At 36.6% G+C, this 25,987-nt stretch overlaps 3 protein-coding genes across 3 annotated transcripts in view; 1 reads left to right on the top strand and 2 right to left on the bottom strand.

Moving 5' to 3' along the window:
- Positions 1–2,224, bottom strand: part of LOC107606133 — a 5,177-nt gene extending 2,953 nt beyond the window's left edge. The window contains exons 1-3 of the transcript XR_002350558.1: positions 2,036–2,224; positions 1,037–1,267; positions 683–841 (exon numbers count right to left, since the gene is read on the bottom strand). The gene's annotated coding sequence lies outside the window, so the exon portion shown is untranslated. The remainder of the gene's footprint in view (positions 1–682; positions 842–1,036; positions 1,268–2,035) is intronic.
- On the top strand, positions 19,041–20,066 carry LOC107607868. Its single transcript, XM_016309766.1, has one exon. It carries the CDS (start codon positions 19,041–19,043, stop codon positions 20,064–20,066), a length of 1,026 nt encoding a protein of 341 aa, XP_016165252.1.
- Positions 24,064–25,987, bottom strand: LOC107606132 (ethylene-responsive transcription factor RAP2-13). Its single transcript, XM_016308119.2, has one exon. The coding sequence runs from the start codon at positions 25,414–25,416 to the stop codon at positions 24,367–24,369; it is 1,050 nt and encodes a 349-aa protein (XP_016163605.1). The 5' UTR covers positions 25,417–25,987; the 3' UTR covers positions 24,064–24,366.

Here is a 25,987-nt window from a genome sequence, read left to right as displayed (position 1 = left end):
CGACGGTTCAGAATTAATTACGGACAATATAGGGAGAACTTTATACACAGGAATCAGACAAAGTTAAAAAATTTGAAGAAGAAAAAGTTCCCGCCTTTGGAGTATAGCGCGACAAAAATTAATAAGAAACAGGTACTCAATAAATGCAGATCATGAAATGAGATCAGTCAGCAACCAAGTAGTCTGAAGACTAAAAATAGCATTCATAATAACTTAGTTTAATTACACCTGACATAAGTATGACTAAAAGAAGATAAAGTATCATTAAATGTAATTCACAGTAAGTGTTGAATCAAGTATGGAAAATGAAGTTCATTAACTCCAGGTAGGAATCTATCTTGTCACGAGAGATTCATAGGGTTGAACAGGATGGATAGGAAAGAATAGAACAGACCTAAACTAATTAATTGCGTTGAATCACCAAGCATATTGAAATGGAAGCAAGATTAGATGAATGGGGAAGTCGGATGGATGTATCATACATGGAGAGATGCATAGGAACCAAGCAAAAAAGGTACGGGAACGTCATAGTCAAAAATGAGCGTTGTGACAGATTTCAAAAGCGTTGATGTATATGTAAATGTATTTGCAATGAAAATGCTGGGCTAACAGATAAGCATAGAAGTAAATAACAAATGAATAAATTTGGGAAACAAAAATTATTAGGAGCAAAAGAATATACTTGTCAGCCAAAAATAAATCAGAGGACGCGTAGAGGCATTGGTTGATTTCATCTACTCGGTTGTTAACCAGTTTAATGATCAGCACCAAATCTGAATAGCAAAAGTTACGCTGCCAATGTTAGCTTAGCGGGGGAATTCAGCAAATAGGAAGTCATGGCCTAATAAGCTAAATGTATTCAAGCTAAATCAGATCGTTAAATAGGTAAAGATATGCAACCTAAATCAGATTAGTAGGGATCATCAACAGTGCAACTTGATTTTGCCATGCATAAAGGAACATTTAGTTATATAAAAGCATGATTGTATAAAATATCGACTGATCAGAACACAATCTCAGGAAGAATAAAACTGACATGTTGCAATAGGCAAGATTATGACGTGCACAAAAGTGAATAGATTGGTAGACTGGTACCTCATATGCCTCAGAAGCTTGGCGACAATAAACAGTTCTGCCACCTTCGAGCGAGTACAACTGATCCAGGAGTTCAAACACTTCACTGCATGGTTGATGAATAGAAGCCCAAACTGTTTTTCGATCTCTTGCCAAAGCACACATTGCCTTAGTCCCAATTAAAAACGACGCACTGCAACAACAAGACATGTAAAACTTTATCTGGGCTAAGAAGATCTTTAAAAACTTAGAAGAGAAAATCAAAACAGAGAATACATGAATTCACCACATACAGCTCTTTTTCTTTTAGCGCATGCTATCATGTCTATAATAACCGTCCCTATGCAAGTTTGATTAGCATTTAAAAAATATTGCCAAAATTCATATTGGGTTTGTAAAAAATCTGTTAAAATTTTTTAATTTTAAAAACGAATCAGGTTTTTTTTTTTAAAAACTATGTTGTATATCTAAAATCTAAATCTTAAATCTTAATTTTTAATAGACAATAAAAAAGTGATAAATAAAAAAAATGGATCTTAATTTATATTGGTTCAATAAAAAGTGGTTTTTTTATGTTTTTCCCCCGGAATCAAAGTCACGGTGGATTTGTAGTTGTAAAATAAAGATATAATAACTATATACAGAGACTGAACTAATAAATCCATAGAAATCATTGTTGTGTTACATGAGTTAGTTGACAAATGTCAATTTAACGATTCTTTAATATGTCATATGGCATATGTGGCTATTTAATCGTCATTTCATTTGTATAATGCGTGATATGCGTGATACGATGATGAAGAAAAGATAAAAATAAGTCTTTAATTATTAATTGCATCACCCTAATCTTTACTGCAAGAAAAGGATATCCTGTGTTTAACTATTAGTGAGGATGAATAATATTTGATGGTATTATTATAACTATGATCATTATAGGCAAAAAGCATAGTTGACTAATAACCTGCGCAGTGAGAAGGCCACAGTCAAGGAAAGCAGCGCCAGGAAAGCGTATATCCTCGAAGTTCATTAACTAAGCATTGCCGCACAAAAGCCAGAGCTGCAGCGCGGAAGAGGTAGCTCAAAAGTGAATGGTATTAACAGATGCGGTCAACGAAATTAGTCGGAATCAACAAACGGGATAGTCCAGCATTAGTTGAAACAAAAGATTTTTCCATGCATGATGTTGGAAAATGAGATTTCTTGAACAACACAAACCGAGCATAGCATCAAAACCGTCGGAGGGGGTTAAATTTGTGAGAACAATGAAAAAAATAAAAAAATAAAAAAGAAAACAACAATAGAAGGGATGAATCAGGAATTACCGAGGTAAAATGCAAAATAAAAGTGTCCTGGCCACGGTGAGGAGCAATAGCCACGATAACGGCGAAAAGAAGGACCGGCGGTACGATCACAGAGAGGCATTGTTGTGCCAACCTGTTAGCCGCGAGCGATGGCCGAGGCAAGGGTTTCAAGCGGATACGAAATGAGGGGGGGTCGTTGCAGTAGGATTAGGTCATATCTTAAGTGTGGGCCAATGCTAATCCAAACCACAGTTACAAATGCAATAGATTGGGCCCATGTGAGGAGAAAAGGCCGGTTATGCCTGAAAGAATCATGATGCATCTATTGATGCATTTGGATTGAAATGGCGGGTTGAAAACGGCAGCCCAACGGAGCAGGCAGGCTGTGAGTAAGTTACGATATGTTTCAAAGAGAGGAAAAGTAACCGCAACACAAGGTACTTGGCCAAACCAACCATTATCATAACCACCAAATCCAGGTCTAGTATCACCAATAAACAATACCCAACACGTTACATGATAACCAGGGAATAAAAAGCGGGATTTATAAAAGATAAATAAAACATGAAACATTCATAGATCAAGAGACATGGAGACAAAAGTTCTAAATCATATCAAACCCATCAGCCCCCGGAAAATGATGCATTAAACTCGGGGGCCAAACCTAAATACTACAATTGGAAAACCACCAACTTGTTCAGCAAGTGCATACAAAAAACTAACTGGATCAAAGAGGAAAACACATCGCGTAAAAGAACAACACGATAATCAGCAATAGTCAGACTTATATAGAAAACCCCATGCACCCCCTGATGAAAACAACTCCAGGCCATGTAATGCTTCCAATAAACTTCACAACTCCGTCGTTCAGACCAATGGAGCGGAACTGGGCAACCGAAACAACCTCATCAAGCGACGCCGCAGCATCGTCAAACCCGCAGACACAGTGGCTGATCCCGAGGAGATCGCGGCCTATCTTCAAAGAGGGTGTTTCCATCATGTTAGCGACACCAATAAAGAGATGTCGAACGCACGCCATTGCGCCAATATGTCTAAGGTTGATGATCATGACATGCACTCCAAATCTCAAAGCAGACCGCTCATACGTTACTAAATCCACATAATCATCGTGGCCAATCAAGGTGGGATGATCCACACATGCGCCTGCGCCTATCTCTATCTCATCCCACGCGGAGTCCATAGTTGCAAATCGAACCATGGAGACCGGTGTCTTCGTGAATCTACCTTCACAATTGACCCAAAAAATCCAGCTGCTGACCACGGCATACCCACTGCTCAGTCTATCGATCATTGGCAGGGTCCGGACAGCGCTACTCCACCGACCCGTAGTCGAGAGATACATCTGCACGTCGTATCCAGGACTTGCCAGATTACGCTTCGTCAGACTGAGAATCTTATAAGCATCACAACCCACCATGCTGAGAAAGGCATAAGCAGAGCAGTCATCACGGTGGTTATAGTGGTAACCGTTAGACCCGGGATCAGCAATAACAGACCTCCAAGAACCCAACGGATCCCAAGTGATCAATGAACTCGAATGACCGTCTATTGAGAATCTTGCACATACCTTGCCGGAGTCTGTTCCCACCAGGGAAAACCAGGTCCATTCCAGAGGAGCCGCAACCGGAACGGCTACACGAGTTTCAAAGACAAACATGGAAAGCCTCCCACAATCAGCATCTCTCAGGGGGTTGTCCAAGTGAAGAACCACTGCTTTCCCACCAACCGATTTGAAATGAGTCACCATGTTATTCTCCCGGTTCAATCTGTCGTACCAATCGCGCGACATACACCTCCCCCTTCCTATCGTTTTTGCATCAGAACAAAGAAAAATCTTCAAAATGACGTCGGTTGGCAAGGCAGGAATGTTGAAATTGGCCTCATCGCTATGATGCCCAACGTGGAAGGCATGATCAACCTCTTCGATTGTTGCTCGGGACATTCCAAATCGATAGTGAGGTTCTTTCCTAGACACGAAAGTGGAAATTCTCTGTAAAAGGTAGAAGTATTTCTCTAGTTGGTGTGGGTTCCTACACCGTGAGTGTCGCTCTACTTAAATGCACAAACAAAAGCATACAGTAGAACACAATGGAGAATGAAGAATATAAATTATAAATTATGATTATAAATTATAAATAAAATATATATTATAATTTATATATATAAACAAATACATAAAAAAAACAATTATCCTAAAGAAACATATACTTTAGTGGGTCAGTGGATATATATTAGTAAATAAATTTTTTTGTGTACCATACTTTGATTGAAATCGGGAATGAATGACAGCAGGAAACAGAGTCGAATTGTCAACAGTCAAACGCATGAGCTGGTTGAATGGTTTAAAACAAAGGAAGACCGCGAAACACCTGTGTTAAAAAAAAGGATTCACCCAATATTACCTGGGGTTGTGACACCTGGACAGCTGAAACCAAAAATTAGGATATTAACTTAGGACTTGCTTTAATTGGGTGGATTTTATTGACTTCTCTTGTATTTATTCATTGAAATAGCATAGTTTTGTGAATTTCTCCTAATTGTGCTTAGTGATGAAAACCATGCTTTTTATGCTTAAAATTGCTATTTTTAATTTCACTTCTATTTCATTTGATACTTTGATGTGTTTGGGTAAGTTATTTAAAGTTTAGGAGGCAAGGATTGCTTGGAAGGATGAAGGAAAATCATGCAAAAGTAAAGAAGTTCATGAAGAAGTGAAGGATTTGTAGAGCTGTCAATCCTGACCTCTTTGTACTAAAGTGATCATAACTTGAGCTATAGAACTCTAAATGAGGTGGTTTTAGTGGCATTAGAAAGCTAACAACTGGAGCTTCAAAATGATATACAATTTTCTATGGCGGACATGTGTTAAGATCCCCACACACGTAGAACACAAAAAAATGTGACTCACTTAAGGAAACACGTGACCAGCGATTTCTGAAGCATTTTGGGCCCAATTCAACCCATTTTTAATGCTATTGAACCAGGGATTGAAGGGGGAATGAACCAAGTGGTCATAGTTTAATTTTAGCCATGTTTTAGGTTAGATTTCTAGAGAGAGAAACTCTCTCTTCTTTCTAGAATTTAGGATTTTGTGCTTAATTTTCTCTTATATTTAGGGATAAATACTTGTTTTGATGTAGTTTTCTTTACTTTTTCTTGTTTTATTTCTTTAATTTTCTTAGTTCTTGTTAATTTCTCAATTTGGTCACTTTTATGTTTATGAACTCTTGTTGATTTTGATTTTCATTTAATGCAATTTCATGTTTTTATATTTATGGTTGCTTGATTTAGTTGTTATTATTGTTTTCTTGCATTGGGTAGTTGTATATTTTACTAATTCATGAAATTTACCATGATTTATTTTTCTGCACAGCAAGTGTTTGATAAAATATTTGGCTTAGTTTTATGGTAGATTTTTAGCACTCTTGGTCTGGTATCGAGGACTTAGGTTCCTTGATATTATTGATGTCCAGTGTGATTGGTAATTTAGGGTTGTTAGTTGGTTTTAGGATCAATTATGTCCACTTGACTTCACCCTCCGATGTTAGAGGATAACTAAGTGGAATTAACCCTTTGTAATTACCATGTTGTGGTCAATGGTCTAGGATAAGAAATCTTGACTCTTAATCCTTGTCATGAGTGTCTTTTAGTATTTATATTATCTTAGTTGTTAGCTTTACTTTCTTGCACATTTACATTTCTTGTTCATCAATCTAAACCCCCCCCCCAAAAGATGCACACTTCCCTGCAATTTCTTTGAGAGATAGCCCGAGATTTAAATACTCTCGGTTTTTATTGGTTCGCATTGCGACAAATAAATTAAAATTTGATTGAGGGTTAATTGTTGGTTTGGATCTATACTTCGATGAGATTATTTTTGTGAAAATTCCGAACCGATGATTTTCTTCCGTCAATCTCATTGAGCTCCTTATTGAGGGATGCTTCGAGTTCATCCAGAAAACGATTGCAATCGTAGCTGTTGCTTCTTTGAGTATCTGCCAACCTGTTTAAAATAGTTCTTTTTGGTTTTAAGGATGTTTTCAAACGTTTCCGGATTCCACCTTTTGAGCTCTTCTCTAACGTTGGATAAGGCCGAGTTGAGATTGTTACTATTTCTATTTTCTTCAATGGTTGTTCAAGAAGGATTCATATTCCGGGTGAAAATTCCACACAATTTCGAATCTGAAAGATCTATTCTCTCTTTGGTTGATGTCGGTGTTGTCCTTTATGAGGAGAGGGTGATGGTCGAAGTTTGTTCTAGGAAGAACTCTCACAACCGCTTTTTGGTACTTGAGCCTTCATTACGTATTAGAGGGCGCCCTATCCAGCCTTTTAAAGACTCTATCATATCCATTCCATACAAAGTCTTTCAAAGTATATCTACTCCCTATAAAGCCCAAATCGATAAATCTGCAGCTGTTTATCCAATTGACAAATTGGTTGTAGCTTCTGGTATCCACCAGGCTGCCTCCATTTTTCTCATTTGCTTCTTTGATTTCATTCCAATCACCAACCAAGACTCAAGGTTTAGAAATGCATCGAGCAATGTTTTGAAGCCTCGGCCAAAGGAGTTTTCTAATGTGAAGGGGTGGACTAGCGTACACAACTGTTAAGAATTCATCTTTCTTACCAGGCACTTCGATCTTAACATGAATGAATTGATTATTAGTCTCCAAAATGGTGATAGTAAAAGCATTATCATTCCAACGGATCCAGATTCCACCAACATACCCTTCCACTTCTTCAATGATATAATTTTTGAAATCCAAATTTCATAAAACATTCTTAGCTCTTTCACCACTAATCTTCATTTCCATAAGAATAACCAGGTCAGGTTTATACTGTTCGCAAATCTTTTTACAGGTGCAGCTAAAAGCCTTGCTAGCCGCTCCTCTCACATTCCATGAGAGAATAAACATCAAATCAAGGAAAGGCTTAGTTGATCTGCATATCAGCAGATTCTCTGTCTCTCAAAATGCTATAATCAGGTATTTTGAAATAGACATCCCTGATTAGTTTTTTCATATCAGTTTCCATAACCTCTTTTATGTATCTTTCCTTTTCTCCTGTATTTGGGGGTTCATCTTCTCCATTTTGAGGCTGTTTGTCTTGCTTCCCTTCAAATTCTTCTTCAATAAGTTCTAGATTAATGATATTGTCTTCCTTCATATGGTTATCATTGTTGTTTTTAGTCATCTTGTGTGTGTAGTTTTTGTCACTTACTTCTCTATATGTGTTGTTGTTGTTGCCATCTGTTTGTTTGTTGTTGGCCATTTCCTTTTGCATGTTAGTCTATGTTTTTTCCTTTGGTGTATATCTCTTTGATGTTTTTTTTGTTGTGTGACTCTTTGTTATTGTGTGCTCTTTGATGGTTTCTGTTGTTGCTAATTTTGGCTTGTGCATTGGTGGTCTTGTTTCTGTTGTAATCCTCCTGATTTTTCATTTCCATTGCTTTTTCTTCTTGGAAATTTGCATATGTGTTTAGGACACTAAATCTTGAATTGGAGATAGTATTTTTTTCCTTTTTTTTCCCCATGGCTTGGGCAGCCCCATCTTTTCCATTCTCTCTTTTGCTTTTTCTTTGTTTTTGAACCACCATCCATGGACCAAAATTGTTTCTATCTATTTCCATCACAACCTTACCTTTATCTTTTGTTGGTTGGATAGTTTTCTTTTCTTGCTCTGTGTGCTTCTTTGTCGCTCTAGTTTCCTCTGCTTTTTTAAGAATTTTTTCTTTGTTGGCCTCATTAGTTGTCTCATTCCTTTCCCTCCATATGGCGCAATATTTTTTGTTCATGGTCAGCTTTACCACACGTAAAACATATTTGGTGAATGCCTTTATATTCCACTTGATAAATTTTTCCATTCACCATATACCTTTCCAACAGAAGCTTGGTTAAATCAACTTCCACACATAATCGAGCAAATTTTTCTCTACATAAGTGTGAAGTGTTGTAACCTATCTTACATATTTTTCCTATTAGGCCTCTAATTTTTCTGAGAATTTTTTCATTGTAGAGCTCTATAGGTAGTCCCAAAAGTGTTATCCATGTTGTGATCTTATCAACAATGGTTAGGAGAGGGTTGAAATCGGGTTCCAAAAGCCTTATCGCTAAGTAGTGATCATATATCTTCCATGATCTTTTTAAAAGAGAAAAATTCAAGTCTTCTTGAGAATAGAACTTGACTCAGTAAAACTCATTCCTAAGGTTTATAACATCGAGCTCAACCAACCTTTCCTACAGGTTTTCAATCCTCCTCTTCATTGCTGCATTACCGATTTTCCTTCCCATGAGTTTAACAATTTGGGTCTCCACAATGATTTTTATAGTTCCCTGTTGGCTTCCTCATTTATAACTATGTTGAATAGCCCCTGACCGATATCTTCTACTATAATATCCGCTTTATTATTTTCTTTTTTCTGCTCCTCTGTCTCATTATCCATATTTCCTATTTCAGATACAGCTTTCTCGTGCTTCTCCTCCTCTTTGGAATCTAGGGTTTCATCATCCGACTCTAGTGCTTCACCGGTCATTATATTAGCATATGTCCGATTCCGATTTTCTTCTTCAGTTCCGCCAGTCACCATGTCAGCGTAGGTCCTGTTGTAGCCTTCTCCTTCATTTTTGCCACTCCCCATATCAGTGTCAGTCTTGTTGCCAACTTCTTCTTCATTTTCTTGCATCCATTCCTCAACTCTTGGCACCAGAGCAGTGGTATCAAAGAAACGTTTTTCATCTTTCCACACCTTCTTAACACTTCGTTGAAGTAAGTCTCGCTCCTGATTTGTTATTTTTTGTTTAATTGGAGTTTCATCTTCGGTCATCTTGTTGGTTGGAATGTTAAAAAAAATGTTAGAGACTACACAGTATAGAGAGAAAAAAAATGGCTAGTTTTTGTTTTATTTCTATTTTTAAAAAATCTCTTAATAAAACAACAATTTTCTGCCCTTTTTTCTTTTATGTTTTTTTCTGGAGAACAATTTTCAATGCATCAATTATTTGACTTCTTTGAACCTAATGGATAATAGATCAAAGAGCATTACTCCATTTTAAAATTTTGGTATACTAGAAATTGAAATAATTTTAGATATAATTCATATTCTATATTAAATTATAAATGTATTAGACACTCAAAAAAAATTATAAACGTATCAAAATTTTAAAATAAAAAATATTTAAATGAAGGCAGTATATAGTATAGCATAGTACAGAAACTTGCCAATGAAAAAAAAATTGCATTGGCATGCACTAGTTACTAGTAGGGGTGTACATGGTCCGGTCTGGTCCGAAGACCCGACCCGGATTCGAATATTTTAGGGGTTAATTTGGTGTGGTTTTATCGAGTCTAGTGCCGAGTTCGGGTCTTAAAAATAGACCCGGTCATTATTTAGGGCCGGATCCAATCAAAACGAACTCAACTTCACCCGACCCATGTACACTTTAAGGGTACTAAAAAATATATATATTTTTAAATTAATTCCAATATTATGTTATATTAATTATAAGCTTATTGTTTTATTTTTAATCACACTTGTTGAATTAGAATTTATGGACAAATTTAAGTTCAAATATAGATATCAACTTCTCGGTAACAAGTTTCTTCTTTATAAATAAGTGCATCTTAAGTTTTTTTATAAATAAGTTTTTGAGTAATTACCCAAATCAATCCCCAAAGATTTTAAAAGCGGACACTTTAGTCCCCAAGAAAAATTAATACACAGATCAATCTCCAATGTTTTATTTTGGCGGACAAATCAGTCTCCAAGGATTTTAAAAACGGACATTTTAGTTCCCAAGAAAAATGAATTGGGAACTGATTTGTCCGTCAAAGTAAAACCTTGGGGATTGATCTGTGTATTAATTTTTTTTGGGGACTAAAGTGTCCGCTTTTAAAATTCTTGGGGACTGATTTAGGTAATTACTCTAAGTTTTTTTTATAAATTATTGTTAAAGTTTTAAAGGCACGGTTTTTATCCGTTATAATTGTGACACGAAAATGTTTAGATTTTATCGAGTTTAGGATCGGATTAGAGTCTAAATAATAGACTCAGTGTATATTTAGAGTCAATCTGGATTAGGACAAACCTTTAGTCACTAGGGGAGTGGGGGTCTCCCCGTCTCATTCTTCTTTTATTTTTAATATTTTATGTTTTCTAAACTTTTTTTTTTGGACGGGATGTTTTCCCAGTCTTAACAAGGAGACTTTTTCTTTTATAAAAAACAAAATGGTCTTTCAAAACTAGAGGTCTCATAATCAATAAAACTTCAGATCCATGGGCTTTTCTTTTGGATTCATTCAGGATATATTGAATCAGTGATGACCCCAAACTGATTGGCTTTTCGGAAAGTAAAGAAAAGTTTTGAGGGAGTCAAATTCTTCGTGTGTTGTTTTCTTTTTTATCTAGGTCATGCTTCCATTGTTTCTTTTTTGGGTCAGCTTCCTGTGTTTGTTTAAACAGATAAATAGTGATTTGTTTTGGGCCCACCAACAGATTTTTACAGTATTATCTTGGGCTGAAAAGGGCCTAAGCCTAATCCAATCTCTAGAAAAACTCGCTTGAGTTAGTAGGAGGGGGTTTTCCCTGTACTATGACCGAAAAAAAGGGTTGAACGAAGCTTAGGCCTTAGCTTATGTGGAGCTCATAATAACTTCAAGAACAAATCACCATGGGTCGATTAAGTGGTCAATTTACTAGTCCACTTAAACAAATGTCAAAGAGTTTAAATCCTGCTTGTTGCATCAACTTATTAACCAACTACAGATCTTTAAATGTTGTTTATCTAATTCTAACAATAAATAATTTGATTCTTAACTTGTCGAATTGAGGGATACCATTTGGGTAAACAAAAAAAAATAATTTGGTTCTTTTTCTTCATTTTAATTGTCTTTAGTCATTATCAGCAATTTACATCGCACGAAGGCACCAGACTATATATTGTATTGTATTAGACATTTAGACTAAGACATGATATGAAGGCTTGCATGTTGCATCTTTTCTTTTCATTTTTTTTTAATTCTCTTTTTTGGTTGAACAAAAACGGATCCTCGCTAAGGATCTTTTCACCCTGTTAATGACATCTTATCTTTGAATTGGACTATATATGCAGTTGGCCCCGCTTCATTGATTGATAAAAGAAGATTAAAGTCATAAGGATAAGAAGATAGCAATTTATAAGAGAATGAAGAGATAAGAGGATTGAGTGTTTTCATTAAAATAATCAGTGTGTGTTTTTTTAGGAACATCATCACTTATAATAAAGTGTTTATATCTTTCATACGATCTGTTGAAAAACAAGTGGTTATATACTTATATTTGAGGAGAAAATAATAGACTTGTTATGGACAAGGTTTAGATAATATGAAATATCCAATTATGCGTTCAATAAAGCTTAACGAATAATAATTAAAAACTATAAAAGATAATAAATAAATAAAGACGTTACCAAATTATGAGATTAAAATCGTAAAACGGCTATATCATAACGTCTCAAAAATATTATAAAGGAAAACACACAATCTTGACTAACACATAAAAATATTCACTGACTTAAGTCGGAGTGTCCCAGTTTAGATAAATAATTTATATTAAAAGTAACTTATAAATAAGTAATTTATATATAAAAAAAAAGTCTATAGTCACAGTAAGTGATCATAGCTAGTGAAAAGGGTGATCATAGATCTATGGCCACGGTTTTGGACCTATGATTACGGTTTTTTACCGTGGCCTATTCTGCCGTGGCCATAGATCTATGGTCACAGTTTTTTTATCTATGGTCACAGTTTTTATGATCACGATTACAATTTTCAAATTCTGACACTTTAGGCCACGGTTTTTAATTGTGACCATAGCCATATCTATGGTCATGGTTTTGGCCGTGACCATAGCCTCTATGGTCACCCTTTCTTAAAACCGTGACCATAGCCTTATATATGGTCACCCCACCTTAAAACCGTGATCATAGTCTTATCTATAGTCACGGTTTTTACCGTGACCATAGCCTCTATGGTCACCCCACTTAAAACCGTGACCATAGCCCTATCTATGGCCACGGTTTTCACCGTGACCATAGCCTCTATGGTCATCCCACCTTAAAACTGTGACCATAGCCTTATCTATGGTCACGGTTTTTTTACCGTGACCATAGCTTATCTATGGTCACCCCACAAAACCGTGACCATAGCCTATTTTGTTTTATGAAATTTAATTTTTTTTAAGCATAATCACATCACAAAATGATGATAATTACAAAATAAATCTAAAAATAAAAAAAGATAATCAACAATTAAGATAAGTTGTAATTAAAGTAACCAGCTAACATATCAATATAGTTGAGTGAATACACTTGTCTCAATCTTAGTTTTATACAGCGATATATACACTAACACTAAATAGACACTATTAACAGAATTGTTCCACAGGCATGAGAGCAATACAACTTAGACTCTGCTAGGATAGATTGTTTCAGGTATTGCTATTCTTTCTTCTCAACGTTCGAGAACTTTTGTTTTAGCCACTTTACCATTTGAAAGCTCAGCACCTGCTTCATTAACATGCAAAATAAAGTCACATTAGACATAAACACCTACATTTATTCTTCTTCAACTTAGGAAAAAAAATATATCATAAAAACATATATACCTCACACATATAATAGCTAGTACACACTAAATAACAAGGAGCATTTGCTAAGGTTTTGAGTCATTTGGTAATGTTTATATGTTTTTAATCTATCTTTGAGTGGAACTTCAACTTCCCTGTTAAAGTCGCTTAAAATTGAAAAAAATCCAACACAAAGAAACAACCACAACCAAAATAGAAGCTTAAAAAACAAGGTAATACCGAAATACTATTATTAGCTTCCAACCCATCAAACAAATCAAGTAATCAACACCAGCGAAACAGAAAAATCAGATCGAGTGTGAAATCAATAGACAAAGTCAAATTTAAAATAATAATAATTCTGATTGCTATATATTACTGCTATATATTACTGAGTACTGATTCAATGTTGATTGCTACCCTTTCACCTTCATATATTATTATTGCTTTATCTATTTTTCTATACCTTCTGAAAAGAAACAATGGTAGGTTATGCATCTTAGTTCGTAATTAGTTTCTTACTCTTCTATTCAATACGTAGCCAAATGTCCAATTTGATGACCATGTAACATCTTTTTAATTTGATAAAATAGTGCAAATATTTTATATAGTGGTTGAAATGTTTAATTTGATAACGAACTAGATTCTATTGTAGATTCGCTTAAGGCCAATAAAATCAACAATAAAATTAACATCAACAGCAATCAGTCACTATTAAGCAATCAGCCACTATTAATTTAACTACTAATTTTGACAGTACTTACTTCCATATCTTTTGACACATGGTTCGATCCTAGTGAAGGAGGAATGCTTCGCCACGCATCATTTGGTGCACTACTTGCATCAGGCGGAGATTGTTGGGAAGCTTCTATCATTACTTGCACTTGTTCTGCACTCATACTAGGATTAACTTGTTGCAACAACATTTTGATCAAGCTCGCTAAACCATGACTGCACTGCAGTGTCTTTAAAACAAAAAACAGCAGTAGCGTACAACATTCAAAATTCCATATAAAATCCAAGTTAAATCCAATGACCTTAAAAATTAATATAATTTAACTTCACTCATCCAGGTTTCTTTCTCAATTAGTTATGGGTTAATACCATTTTTAAAGAAGAAGTTACATAACCTGAAAGTTAAGTAAAAATGACTCAAAATCTGTTTTAGAAACCAACAAGTTTAGTACCTTTCAATTTGAATAACTTTTATTACAAAACTCCAATTAAGCTAAATTTTGGTTTGGAAACTCCTAGCTCATCCAGAAACAATTGTGTCTTGGTTGCAACCCAATTTCTATTCGATTCTAAGAGTTACAACTATTGGAAGTTGATGCATAGCTTGCTGAAATCTGTTTCTTTTTAGCTTTGACCACCAATATTCAAAAATTTACAACTCCCAATCCTTAAACCCTATTGGAAGTTGAAGCTTTAAAGCAATAAACCAAGTTAATCAAATTTTATAACAAAATTAGTTTCGCTCCAAAACTCAACTTGTAGAAGTCGTAGCAAGATAAACAAGTTACTACCTTGTTTGACCTTTTCCGCTGCAGGACAGATTTAACAACCTAACTTTAAAAATTCGCCATAAATTGTATATTTAACAAAAGAGGAATGCTAGGGGGCAGCAATTTTGGTGTTTTATAACCATCAATTGGCCATCAATAGTATTTTTAATGGTGTGAGATTACATCTAATGGTGGGAGATCATTCACTTTTGTTTTGATGCTTAAGTGCTGGCCAGAAAACACAAAAATTGCTGGCCCCCTAGACTTTTCCTTAACAAAAAGGTCTCAAATTTTTCAGTTTAGTTCCTTATATTCCCAAGTTTAACCCAGATTTAGTCTTATACAATTCCGATTATTACATAATTAGTTACAACCTTTCAAAGTTACTGTTTTCATTTAAAGGCAGAAAATCAGATTTCACGGCTTAACTTTGAAAAATCATAACTAATTCTTCATTTAATACGAAACCTTCAAATTTAAATCCTAACAACTACACTTGTTCAAGTTTACTCAGATTTTAATCTCATACCATTTCGATCACTAGCAAATTACTGGGTCGTCTTCAAAGTTACCATTCTATTTTGAAAACCAGATTCTTAATAATAGTTTAGTCTTTTAGGTCCTAATTCTTCAACAATTTTCAATTCAATATCAAATATATCGAATGATTATCTCAGCCTCAACCAATTATACATAATCAGTCAAAACCACAATTCTCAACTAGTCTCGAGTCACTTTTACAGCCATAGCAATATACCAAACAACCATTTCAACAGCCAACAGTCAATAATCCAATCATCTACCACACTTAGTTATAATCAATTCAATCACAAAACCAAACACAATCACAACCACAATCCAACATTCATATAATCAATCAATTACTCATAGCCATTAATCCTATTTGCAGTAATTCAATAAACTTTGTAGGCATTCTTAGATTAAAACCATTTAAATTAAACCCCCTACCTCAATTAGTTGAACCCGTTGAATTTAAACGCGATGATCCCCCCTTTATATAAAATTATTATTAGTTTTTAATTATTAAAATTTTTTAATTTTAAAAAGAAAAAATATTTAAAATAATAAAAAAATACATAAAAATTTTAATTAATTCAAACTCAAATTATTAAAACTGTGTCTATAGACCCCTTTAGGTCATCCTTCCAAAAAAACCGTGACCATAGATCTTTTTTTGTCACTGTAAAAAATCGTGACCATAGACGCCATTAGGTCACCCCCAAAATCGTGACCATAGACCCTTTTAGGCCACCCTTCTGAAAAACCGTGACCATAGACCCTTTTTGGTCACTGTAAAAAACTATGACCATAGACACCTTTAGGTCACCCCCAAAACCGTGACCATAGACGCTTTTAGGCCACCCCCAAAATTGTGACCATAGGCCCCTTTAAGTCACCCCCAAAACCGTGACCATAGACCTTTTTAGGCCATCCCCAAAATCGTGACTATAGGCCCCTTTAGGTCACCCTAAAACCGTGACCATAGACCCTTTTAGGTCACCCTTTTTTAAAAAACCGTAACCATAGCCCCTTTTTGGTCACTGTAAAAAACCGTGACCATAGACACCTTTAGGCCACCTCCCAAAATCGTGACCATAGACCCTTTTAGGCCACCCCAAAACCGTGACCATAGACCATTTTAGGTCACCCTTTTTTGAAAAATCGTGATCATAACCCCTTTTTGGTCACTGTAAACAACCGTGACCATAGACCTTTTTTGGTCACTGTAAAAAATCGTAATCATAGACCCTTTTAGGCCACCCTTTTTTAAAAAACCGTGACCATAGGTACTCTATGGTCACCCTTTCCAAAAAAACCGTGGCCATAGATTTTCTTTTGTCACCCTAAAAAACCGTGGCCATAGAGGGTCTATGGTCACGATTTTTTATCGTGACCAAAAAAATCGTGGTCATAGACCCAAAATGTTGTAGTGAATTTTGATTAACATATAAAAATACTCACTGACTCAAGTCGGAGTGTCTTTGTTCGAATCGCAATATCAGCTTCAAACAAGACTATGGTCCAGTTTGGATAAATAATTTATATTAAAAGTAGCTTATAAATAAGTAATTTTATATTTAATTTTTTAATTCTAAAAATACTTATTTTAAAAGAAATATGATAAAAAGATTTTTATTATGAAAGAAGTCATTTTTTTAATTTTTCTATAAGTACTTAAAAAATTTTTTAGAAAGTTACAATTTAATTTTAAAAATTACACCAAACATTAATACTATTATTTTTCATAAGTTAAAAGTTCAAAAAGTAACTTTTGAAGCTTCTACAAAATTAAAAATTTAATGTTAAAGCATGTCATTTAATTTAATTATCAAAACTATTCTTTTCGAAACTGATTTTTGTAAGCAAAACAATTACGGTAGTTATTTTTATTCAAATATAAATTGAGTATCAAAAGACAAATTAATTTTTATGATGTAGAATAAACAAACAAGATGTTATTGCTTATTAGATACCAATAGAAAAGCAAGAAAGGGTAACATAGTGCAATTCTATTATTCTGAAAATAATGCCTTCATATGAAACTTATTATCAGGAAGTAGGTTATATAATAAGCTGATTATCCTCTTACTATAACGAGGTTTTGGCGCATGTTTTAAGAGTATTGGCGAAATGAATCGGTTTAGATTTGGAGTAAAATAAAAATTGAACCAATTAAATTATAATTGATTTAAATTAGTTCATTTTAACATTTTTTGTGTGTACCTTTACTAAATCAAATTGATTAAGAATAAATTGATTTAGATTGAATAATTGGATTCATAAGATAAAAATTTAAAAAAAAATTTAAAAATTAAATTTTTTTTTAAAAAAAAATCACATAAATATAATAATAATAATGTAATATTAACTAATAATTCAATAATATTCTAACAATAATAAAATATTTATGAATTTACAATTATAAGAATTAAGTTAATTAGTGTAAGGTACTCTTTCTGTACTCTTTTTGTTAGGATTTAGGTATGAGTGACGGAGTGAGCGGGAGGTTCACGAAGAGGGTGACACACAGTGAGGTAACCGATAATGCCGGCGGTAGAACTAGGGGGGAGAGCGTCGGGGGTTTGTATCTGGTGAGAAGGAGGAGGGTACTAGGGTTTCCAAGGAAAAACATGGCTTTCAAAAGTTTTCCCTCCGCGACATGGTGACTGGACAGAAGTCTCTGTCTCCTATGCTTCGGAATGAGGCTTTAGATGGAGAGAGGTTAGCCAAGGTGATCAAAGGGAACCACGGGGATTCGCATCCTCCTCGGGTCATCTTCTCAGAAGAAGGGCTGGCGGCGTTATCTGTACCATATAAGGAAGCGATCGTCGTCAAAGTCTTGGGCAAGCATATGAGTTACACGGCGATGGTGCATAAGTTGAGTATAGTGTGGAGATTGAAGGGTGAGTTTCAAGTTCTGGATGTAGGAAATGGTTATTTTCTGGTGAAGTTTGATGCTTTTGAAGATCGGGAGAGGGTATTACTTGGTGGTCCTTGGATGATATCTGGGTTCTATCTTGCTGTAAAGTCATGGTCACCTGAGTTCTATTCAGAGGAGGAGGTTTTTGGATCCACCATGGTATGGGTACGCTTTTACGGCTTAGGGATTCGTTACTACCATGAGAAGGCTATGTTGAGGATTGCCGCTGCAGTGGGAAAGCCAGTGAAAGTCGATGTAGCAACTAAGATGGCAGCAAGAGGGAAGTATGCGAGGGTTTGTGTGGAGATTGATTTAGGCGTTCCCATTACTCGTAGTGTTGAGGTGGATGGGAGGGTTTTGGATGTTGAATATGAAAGCCTTGAGTTGGTCTGCAATACGTGTGGTTGTTATGGGCATGTTGGTGTGGACTGTAAATTGATTAGTTCAATTTCGGCGAACATTGATGAAATAGGGGTGAATGAAGACAAGGAACAAGATCATGAGAAGATGGATCAGGTACCATTTTCTTCTAATATTGAGAAGCCTTTTGTTTTTGGTAGTGCTACAATTAGGATAGAGAAGAATAAGGATAAGGAAGTGCATGTAATGGAAGGGGCACATGCAGGGGATACAACGTGGACCAAGGTGGAAAGAAAGGCAAAGGGCAAGAAGGTCTTTTTGGGTAGGCATGACCAGGATAAGTCCAAAAAATTTTATGTGGATAAATCTTCTAATTATGTTGCTAAAGGAGAACCTGATATGAAAGGCATCAATGGGGTTGAATCATCTTTACACATAAGTAAGGGCAATCAAGTGCTAAAACAAGCGAGGAACTTTAAATTAACTTCGTCAGGTTTTACCTCTGCTCACGGTGTGACGAGTGGCAAGCAAGGACCTAGTTCAGAACGGGCAGGGGCTTATTCGCAAGGTGCGGGGACTTCTAAAATGCCATTCAGAAGCAATTTAAAGAGATTAAGGCTTAATTCTCTTCAGAATTCCCCGGTTGAGAATGGGCACAGTGTGGTTACAATGGAGACCCCACTCACTACCCTCAAATAATCTGAGGTGTGGGTCTCACTCCAAGTAATATTAATATGGATTGTGCAAACATTATAGCTTGGAATGTGAGAGGAGCTAGTAATAAGCTGGCTCGGGTGCATCTGAAACAATTGGTAAAGAATTTTCATCCATACGTTTTTATCATTTTAGAGACTCATTGTACTTTCCAAAAGGTGGCTGTCTTTTGGAACAGATTAGGTTATACTCATATTCATATTGAAGAAGCTCATGGGCATAGTGGAGGTATTTGGGTGCTCTCTGCATGGCCCGGAGTATCTTGCAATGTAGTGGCAGCGAGTTCGCAAGTGGTGTGTGTTGAGTTTTCGAATGGCGGTTTCTCTTGGGTCTGTACAGCAATTTATGCAAGTCCCGTTCATAGCATAAGGGAGGAAGCTTGGAAGGTTTTGACAGATTTTTCCAGAAATTATTCAGGTCCTTTATTAGCTATTGGGGATTTTAATGAGATCCTTCTTTCATCTGAGGTTAAAGGTGGGAACTTTGTCTCTCGAAGGGCAGAGCGGTTTGGAGCTCTCCTAGATGAGTGTGGTTTGATTGATTTGGGAGCTCATGGATCCTTGTACACTTGGTTCAGACATATGCAGGATAATCGGTTCATCTCGAAGAGGCTGGATAGGACTGTGGCTACTGATGCTTGGTGTTTTCGTTTTCCGGAAAGCTATGTACAGAATTTGGCGAGGATGCATTCTAACCACTGTCCCATTATGGTGCGATGTCAAGGTAATGATAGAAGAGTCGGGGTAAAACCTTTTCGTTTTCAAGTAGCTTGGTCTTATCACCCAAGTTTTTCGTTGGTGGTCAGGGGTGCTTGGGACAAGGGTAGACCCAATCCTATTCGTTGCCTTTCTCAGGTCAGAGATGATGCTTTGGCCTTTAACCGAGATGTCTTTGGGAATATTTTTAAAAGAAAGAGAGAATTGGAGAGGCGTGTGACCAGTATCCAACAGAGAATGGAGAGAGTTGATGCTTTATCCCTTATACAAGAAGAAAGAGAGTTACAGGCTGAATATAGTAATCTGCTTATGCAAGAGGAGTGGTTTTGATATCAAAAATCCCGAGAGCACTGGGTCAGATTTGGAGATAGGAATACTAAGTTCTTTCATATGCAAACCATTATACGGAGGAAGCGTAACAAGGTTCAGGGGTTGTTTTTGGAGGATGGAAGATGGAGTACTGATCCGCAAGAACTCGAAGAATGTGCAATTGAATTTTATAGAGATCTTTTTTGTAATGTGGAACAGGTAGAACTTGATGTGATGGGGAATCAGGAATTACCTTCTTTATCTCGTGAAGTTATTGAAAGTCTCACAAGAAATGTTTCTAAAGAAGAGGTTAGGAAGGTGGTTATAGGCATGAACTCTTTTAAGGCCCCAGGTGCCGATGGTTTTCAGGCTTTTTTCTTCAAGGAATATTGGGAAGTGGTTGGTACAGAGGTATGGGAACTTGTTAAGAAGGCTTTCGCTGGGTTTGATCTGGATAGTGCTCTGTTTGACACTTTGGTGGTGCTGATTCCTAAAGTTGATAACCCGTCTCGCATGAAAGAGTTTCGTCCTATCAGCCTCTGTAATGTCATATACAAGATTATAACTAAGGTGGTTGTGGAGAGGTTACGACCTTTTCTACAAGATATCATTGGCCCTCTACAGGGAGGGTTTATTCCTGGAAGGGGTGCCCCAGACAATATCATTGTAACCCAGGAAGTTCTCCATTTTATGAAGAAAACCAAATCAAAGAAAGGTGTTCTTGCTTTTAAAATTGACCTAGAAAAGGCTTATGATAGGGTGAGTTGGGAGTTTTTGGAGCAATCTCTCCTAATGTTTGGCTTTCCAGGTACTATTATTTCTCTTATTATGAAATGTGTAAAGTCTTCCTCCCTTTCTCTAATGTGGAATGTTAACCGGTTGGATGGTTTTCAGCCAAAGAGGGGTTTGAGGCAAGGAGACCCGATGTCTCCTTATTTATTTGTTATTTGTATGGAGAGGTTGAGTTGCCTCATTGCTAGGCAAGTGGAGGTTGGTAGATGGAAACCAGTGACCGTGTCTAGGGGAGGTCCTGTAATCTCCCATCTCCTTTTTGCAGACGACCTTATCCTTTTTTGTAAAGAGAAGAAATCTCAAGTGCTTCATGTTTTGGACACTATATCCACCTTTTGCAGAGCATCTGGTATGAAGGTGAATTTTGACAAATCTCGTGCTATCTGTTCTATGAATGTTTCTAGACAACGCAAGGATCTCTTCACTGGTATTTCTTCTATCCGATTTGCTAATTCTCTGGGAAAATACCTTGGTGTCCCCCTCAAGCATGGCAGAGTTACTAAAGCTGATTTTAATGATGTGGTTGATAAGCTTACTAATAGGCTAGCATCTTGGAAAGGTCGCTTCCTTAATAAAGCTGGTCGGATTTGCCTTGCTAAATCAGTTTTATCTTCTATACCTATTTATAGGATGCAAGTAAGCTTTTTTCCATCAGGTGTGTGCTCTAACATTGATAAGATTACTAGAAGTTTTATTTGGTGTGGTAGTCATAATCACCGTGGTCTTCATTTAGCATCTTGGAGAGTTTTGACGACTCCGAAAAAGTTTGGAGGTCTTTCTTTGCGGGAGTCGCGGTTGGTCAATTTTTCTTTATTAGAAAAACTAGTTTGGCAAATTTTGATGAATTAAGAGAAACTGTGGGTCAAGATTATGCTTCAGAAATACCTCCAGAATAGAAACCTATTTGCAGTTAAAGCAATGGATTCTTCATCGTATATATGGAAGTCTATTGTGCACTAAGCTTCCGTATTAAAGGAAGGGTTTGTTTGGGAAGTGGGAGCTCTTTCTAAGAATTTTTGGTTTGACTCTTGGTTACACTCTGGGCCAGTAGGTGCGAGGGTTGAATTTCTTGATATCTGTGAGGCTACTTTGACCATTGAAGATGTTTATCGTGATGGAGTTTGGCATTTGGAGAGGATTTACTCTTTTATTCCTAGGGACTTAAGGGAAGACATTCTTAGTTTAGTACATATTTTGACTTCTGGTCGTGATTTGGGTTGGAGTTGGGAGCACACTCTTTACTCTGCTAAACAAGGATATTTATGGTTAATTCAGAATAAGTTGAATTGGGATAGGAATATCAATTGGCTTTGGCTTTGGAAGGCGCGGGTCCTTGAAAAGTTGAGGCTCCTAGTGTGGCTTTGCCTTCATGATGCTGTACCAACTCAATATCTGCGTTTTCGGCGACATCTCTCCTCCTCATCCTTATGTACACGTTGCAATCAACTTCCGGAGACGATTCTTCATTGTTTTCGGGATTGTGAAGTGGTGCGATCAACTTGGGTTTCTCTAGGTTTTTCTGATGTGTGTTTCTTTGGCTCTCACGAGGTGCATGATTGGTTCAAGCATGGCCTCCTCAATGAAGGTTGTTCCAAATTTGCAGCTATAATATGGTCAATTTGGCAAGACATAAATATGGATAATTTTCAGGGAGTTTTTGGATCTGCTGGATCAATTGCATACAAGGCTCGCAGGTGCATGGTGGATTTTGAATATACAACTCAGAATCGAGTGTGTTGCATCCAGGGATTAAAACCTCTGTCTTAGTCTCCGCCAGAACCTGGTGCTTGGAAGTTAAATTGTGATGGGAGTGTGAACTTGGGGGATGATTGTGCTGATTTTGGGTGGGTAATTCGCGATAACTCCAGTCAATGGGTAATGGGATGCTCAGGATATTCCTTTGGATCTAGTGTCATTAAGATGGAGTTGTGGAGTATATGGAAAGGTTTAGCTTGGGCTTGGGAGGCGGGTCTTAAGCTTGTTGTCTGTGAGACAGATTGCGCAGTAGCTTTTGAGCTAGTGACTGGTTGGCAAGTTCCACTCTGACATCTTGAAAAAGAAGTAATACAACTGATCTTTGACTTGAAGTTAAGAAGGGATTAGAATATTCGTTTTGAGCTTATCCCGAGAGAAGCTAATGTCGTGGCAGATCGGTTGGCAAAGATGGGATTTGGAGGTAGCGAAATTGATGAGGTTCACCTTTGACACCAGCCACCAGAAGTGGTTTGTCTTCTCTTACTGTTAAGAACCTGATTTCTTTTTTTTTTTTCTTTTTTGTTCTTTTGTTTTTTCTCATTCTCTTTTTTTTTTATATACAAGAGTGTCAATGCATAAGGTTTTACATTTGATCAATTTAATTAATGTAAAAAATTATATATATATTATTAAAATTTATATTTTATTATTTAATAAAAAAATCATCGGTTCGAATTCTACTCTCCAAAACTAATACTCAAACTAATTATGATTAAATATTATCACGTTAGATCAAATATGATCGAGTCAGATCTAATTATATTTAATTACCTATTGATTTCAAAACCAATATAATTGATTTAGTTCTCGGTTGAATAATCGAGTTACCTGAATCCGCGAACTCTCCTATGTTTAATATTTTTAATAATGCCGATATTTAATTAATTGAGGAATAATTTTGATGAAATGAATTTCCCTAAGCTGTTGAGGAAGCTAGGTATGGGGACTCGAGAAAGTTGAAAGAAGTGTGTGAAACAGTGAAAGCTTTTCTTTAGCGCTCTGTGGTTCAGCATTGGGGAAGGAGCGAAGACCGAGGAAGGTTCATTGAACATGAAGTCACACAACACTTACCACGTGAGTCACTCATTCCGGAATGCATATGCCAGAATATTCGTTGAATAGTGAAAACAAATACTATAAAATAAAATAAAATAAAAATAGTAATACACCTCTGCCCACGCAGCCACGCTGGCCATTCCGTGTTCACACTTTCATCATTTAGATGTATTTCTTTTCGTAAATTAAACTTTTGGAACAACGTGAAAATTCAAGAAAAATCGACTTTACCTTAAGTTAATATCACATTAAATTAATATCTAAAAATTGTTGGATAAAAATTTAGTCAAACCAGTCAAATCATCTAACAATTATCATATATTATATATCAATTTTACGTAAAATCGACTTCACCTGAATTTGAAACAATAGTATAATTACTAGTATTATATTATCTCTTAAAAATGCTTAATAATAACAAGGAAGATGACTAGTACAATAAGCTTGATACAACTTACAAGGGAGAATGGAATTATAGAGAAAATAAACTTACATAATAATAAAGTAATAAAACCCAGGTCAAGCAGCAAGAAAAAAACCAGCTGTGACCAAATAGAGATTTCTACAGCATATGAACAGAATAATGAGATCTATGGAAGGGCCTAAAAATAAAATAAAACAGAGTAGCCCTGCAAGTGTCAAAAATTCCATTGCAGCGGCACCCTCTACAACTAGATTACTATTTATGCATGCATCAACAACGGCCTTATTAGCAAATTCACAGAGAATCCCAATCAATCTCATACGAAGGGAACTTCTGAAGATTAAAATTATCCCCAACGTCATCAACATCACCAAACGTCAGATCTGACAGCGGCGAAGAATCCTCCGACGAACCACCATCGCTCTCGGGGGGCGGCGACGCTGCGGCTTCTTCCACCTTGCAACAAGCCTTCACGTCCTCCGCCGCCGGCTTAGAAACCGCAGCTTTGGAACCAGCAGCGCCTGCTTTGGACCGCTTCGTCTTCTCCGTCTTTCCCTGCTTCTGCATCTCGGCGAGGCCTTCGCATATGGCCTGAAGCTTTGCGTCGACAGAGGAGTGTAGCGGCTTGTACTCGCCGAATTCACCGCCGACGGAGGAGCCGTTGTGACGGAGGTTAGGGAAGTTGAGTCTGGCAAAGTCGCCGCGGAGCTTGTAAGCGGCTTTGTCGTAAGCCAAAGCAGCCTCTTCTGCGGTGTCGAAGGTTCCGAGCCAGAGCCTTGTACGGTTCTTGGGGAGTCTGATCTCAGCCACCCACTTTCCCCAGTGCCTCTGCCTCACCCCTCTGTAAAGCTTCGTGGGCTTTGAAGCTGTTGACCCCACGTGCTTCATCGGGATGGGCTTCGGCCCAAGGAAGCTAACACAGGAGTTGAGGTGTTGTGTTTGCCATGGTTGGGCCTCGATCTGCATTTGGGCCTGGATCTGATTGATCTGTGACGGGGTTAGGTGGTTCAGTCCAAGAAGAGAAGTTGTTGAAGCAGTTGAAGTTGGTTGTGTCCCGAATCCCAACAAGTTTTGGGTCATGGGTAAACCGTTGGACAAGAAACAGGGTTGTTGGGGAGGGAGAAAAGGAGAAGGAGAAGAAGATTGGAAGTAGAAAGAAGAAGGGTAAGAGGTAGAAGGAGATGAAGTTGAAGAAGGAGGAGAAGGAGAAGTTGAAGGTGAAGGTGAGGGTGTTGTGGAAGAACTCTTAATAAAAGGTTCAAGAACTTCCATTAACTCACTACCTCTAAAGGGATCTGAGTACTGAAGCTGTGTGTTGCTGTAGAAATCCATCATTGCTGCCATAATTTTTTTTCTTTTACTTACTTAAACCTGCGTCTCTGTATAAAAACTGAACAACAGGTGGTGATAATAACAACAACAACAACAGAAATAATAACAGAAAAAACAAAAGAAGAAAGAAATGTTTTCTACAAAGATGATTAAAAAAAAAGGATGGAAGAGATTTTAAATAGACAACCTCTTCAAATCCGGGAAATTAAAAATAAAATTAGCTTTGAGGGATCAAAAACAACCCTCTTTGCTGATTTCAGAGAAACAAAAATAAGAAAAATAACTAAGCCTGGATCTCGATTCTGAAAACACCTGGCTTTCGAGAAATTAAATCCTTTCTAAGTTTGCTTCTTGGTTTCAGTTAAAAGACAAACCCAAAAATCATTAACTTGAAAGACAGATGATTAACAGAAAGGGATTCAGAGAAGCGGGGTGTAACAGAGGGGGGAAAAGAAGATGAAGATGATGATCACAACCAGAACCACAAAGAAAATCTCTCTAACGCTCACTAGAAAATGAAGACAAAATATTTTAGGTGAGTGTGTATCTCTCAACGCTCTTGGTTTTGTCCTTCTGGCTCTCA

Source organism: Arachis ipaensis, chromosome B07, assembly GCF_000816755.2.
Source record: "Arachis ipaensis cultivar K30076 chromosome B07, Araip1.1, whole genome shotgun sequence".
In the NCBI taxonomy this organism is placed as follows: domain Eukaryota; kingdom Viridiplantae; phylum Streptophyta; class Magnoliopsida; order Fabales; family Fabaceae; genus Arachis; species Arachis ipaensis.
Note: the sequence above shows the minus strand (reverse complement) of the source record. Positions and strands in the feature narration are given on the sequence as shown.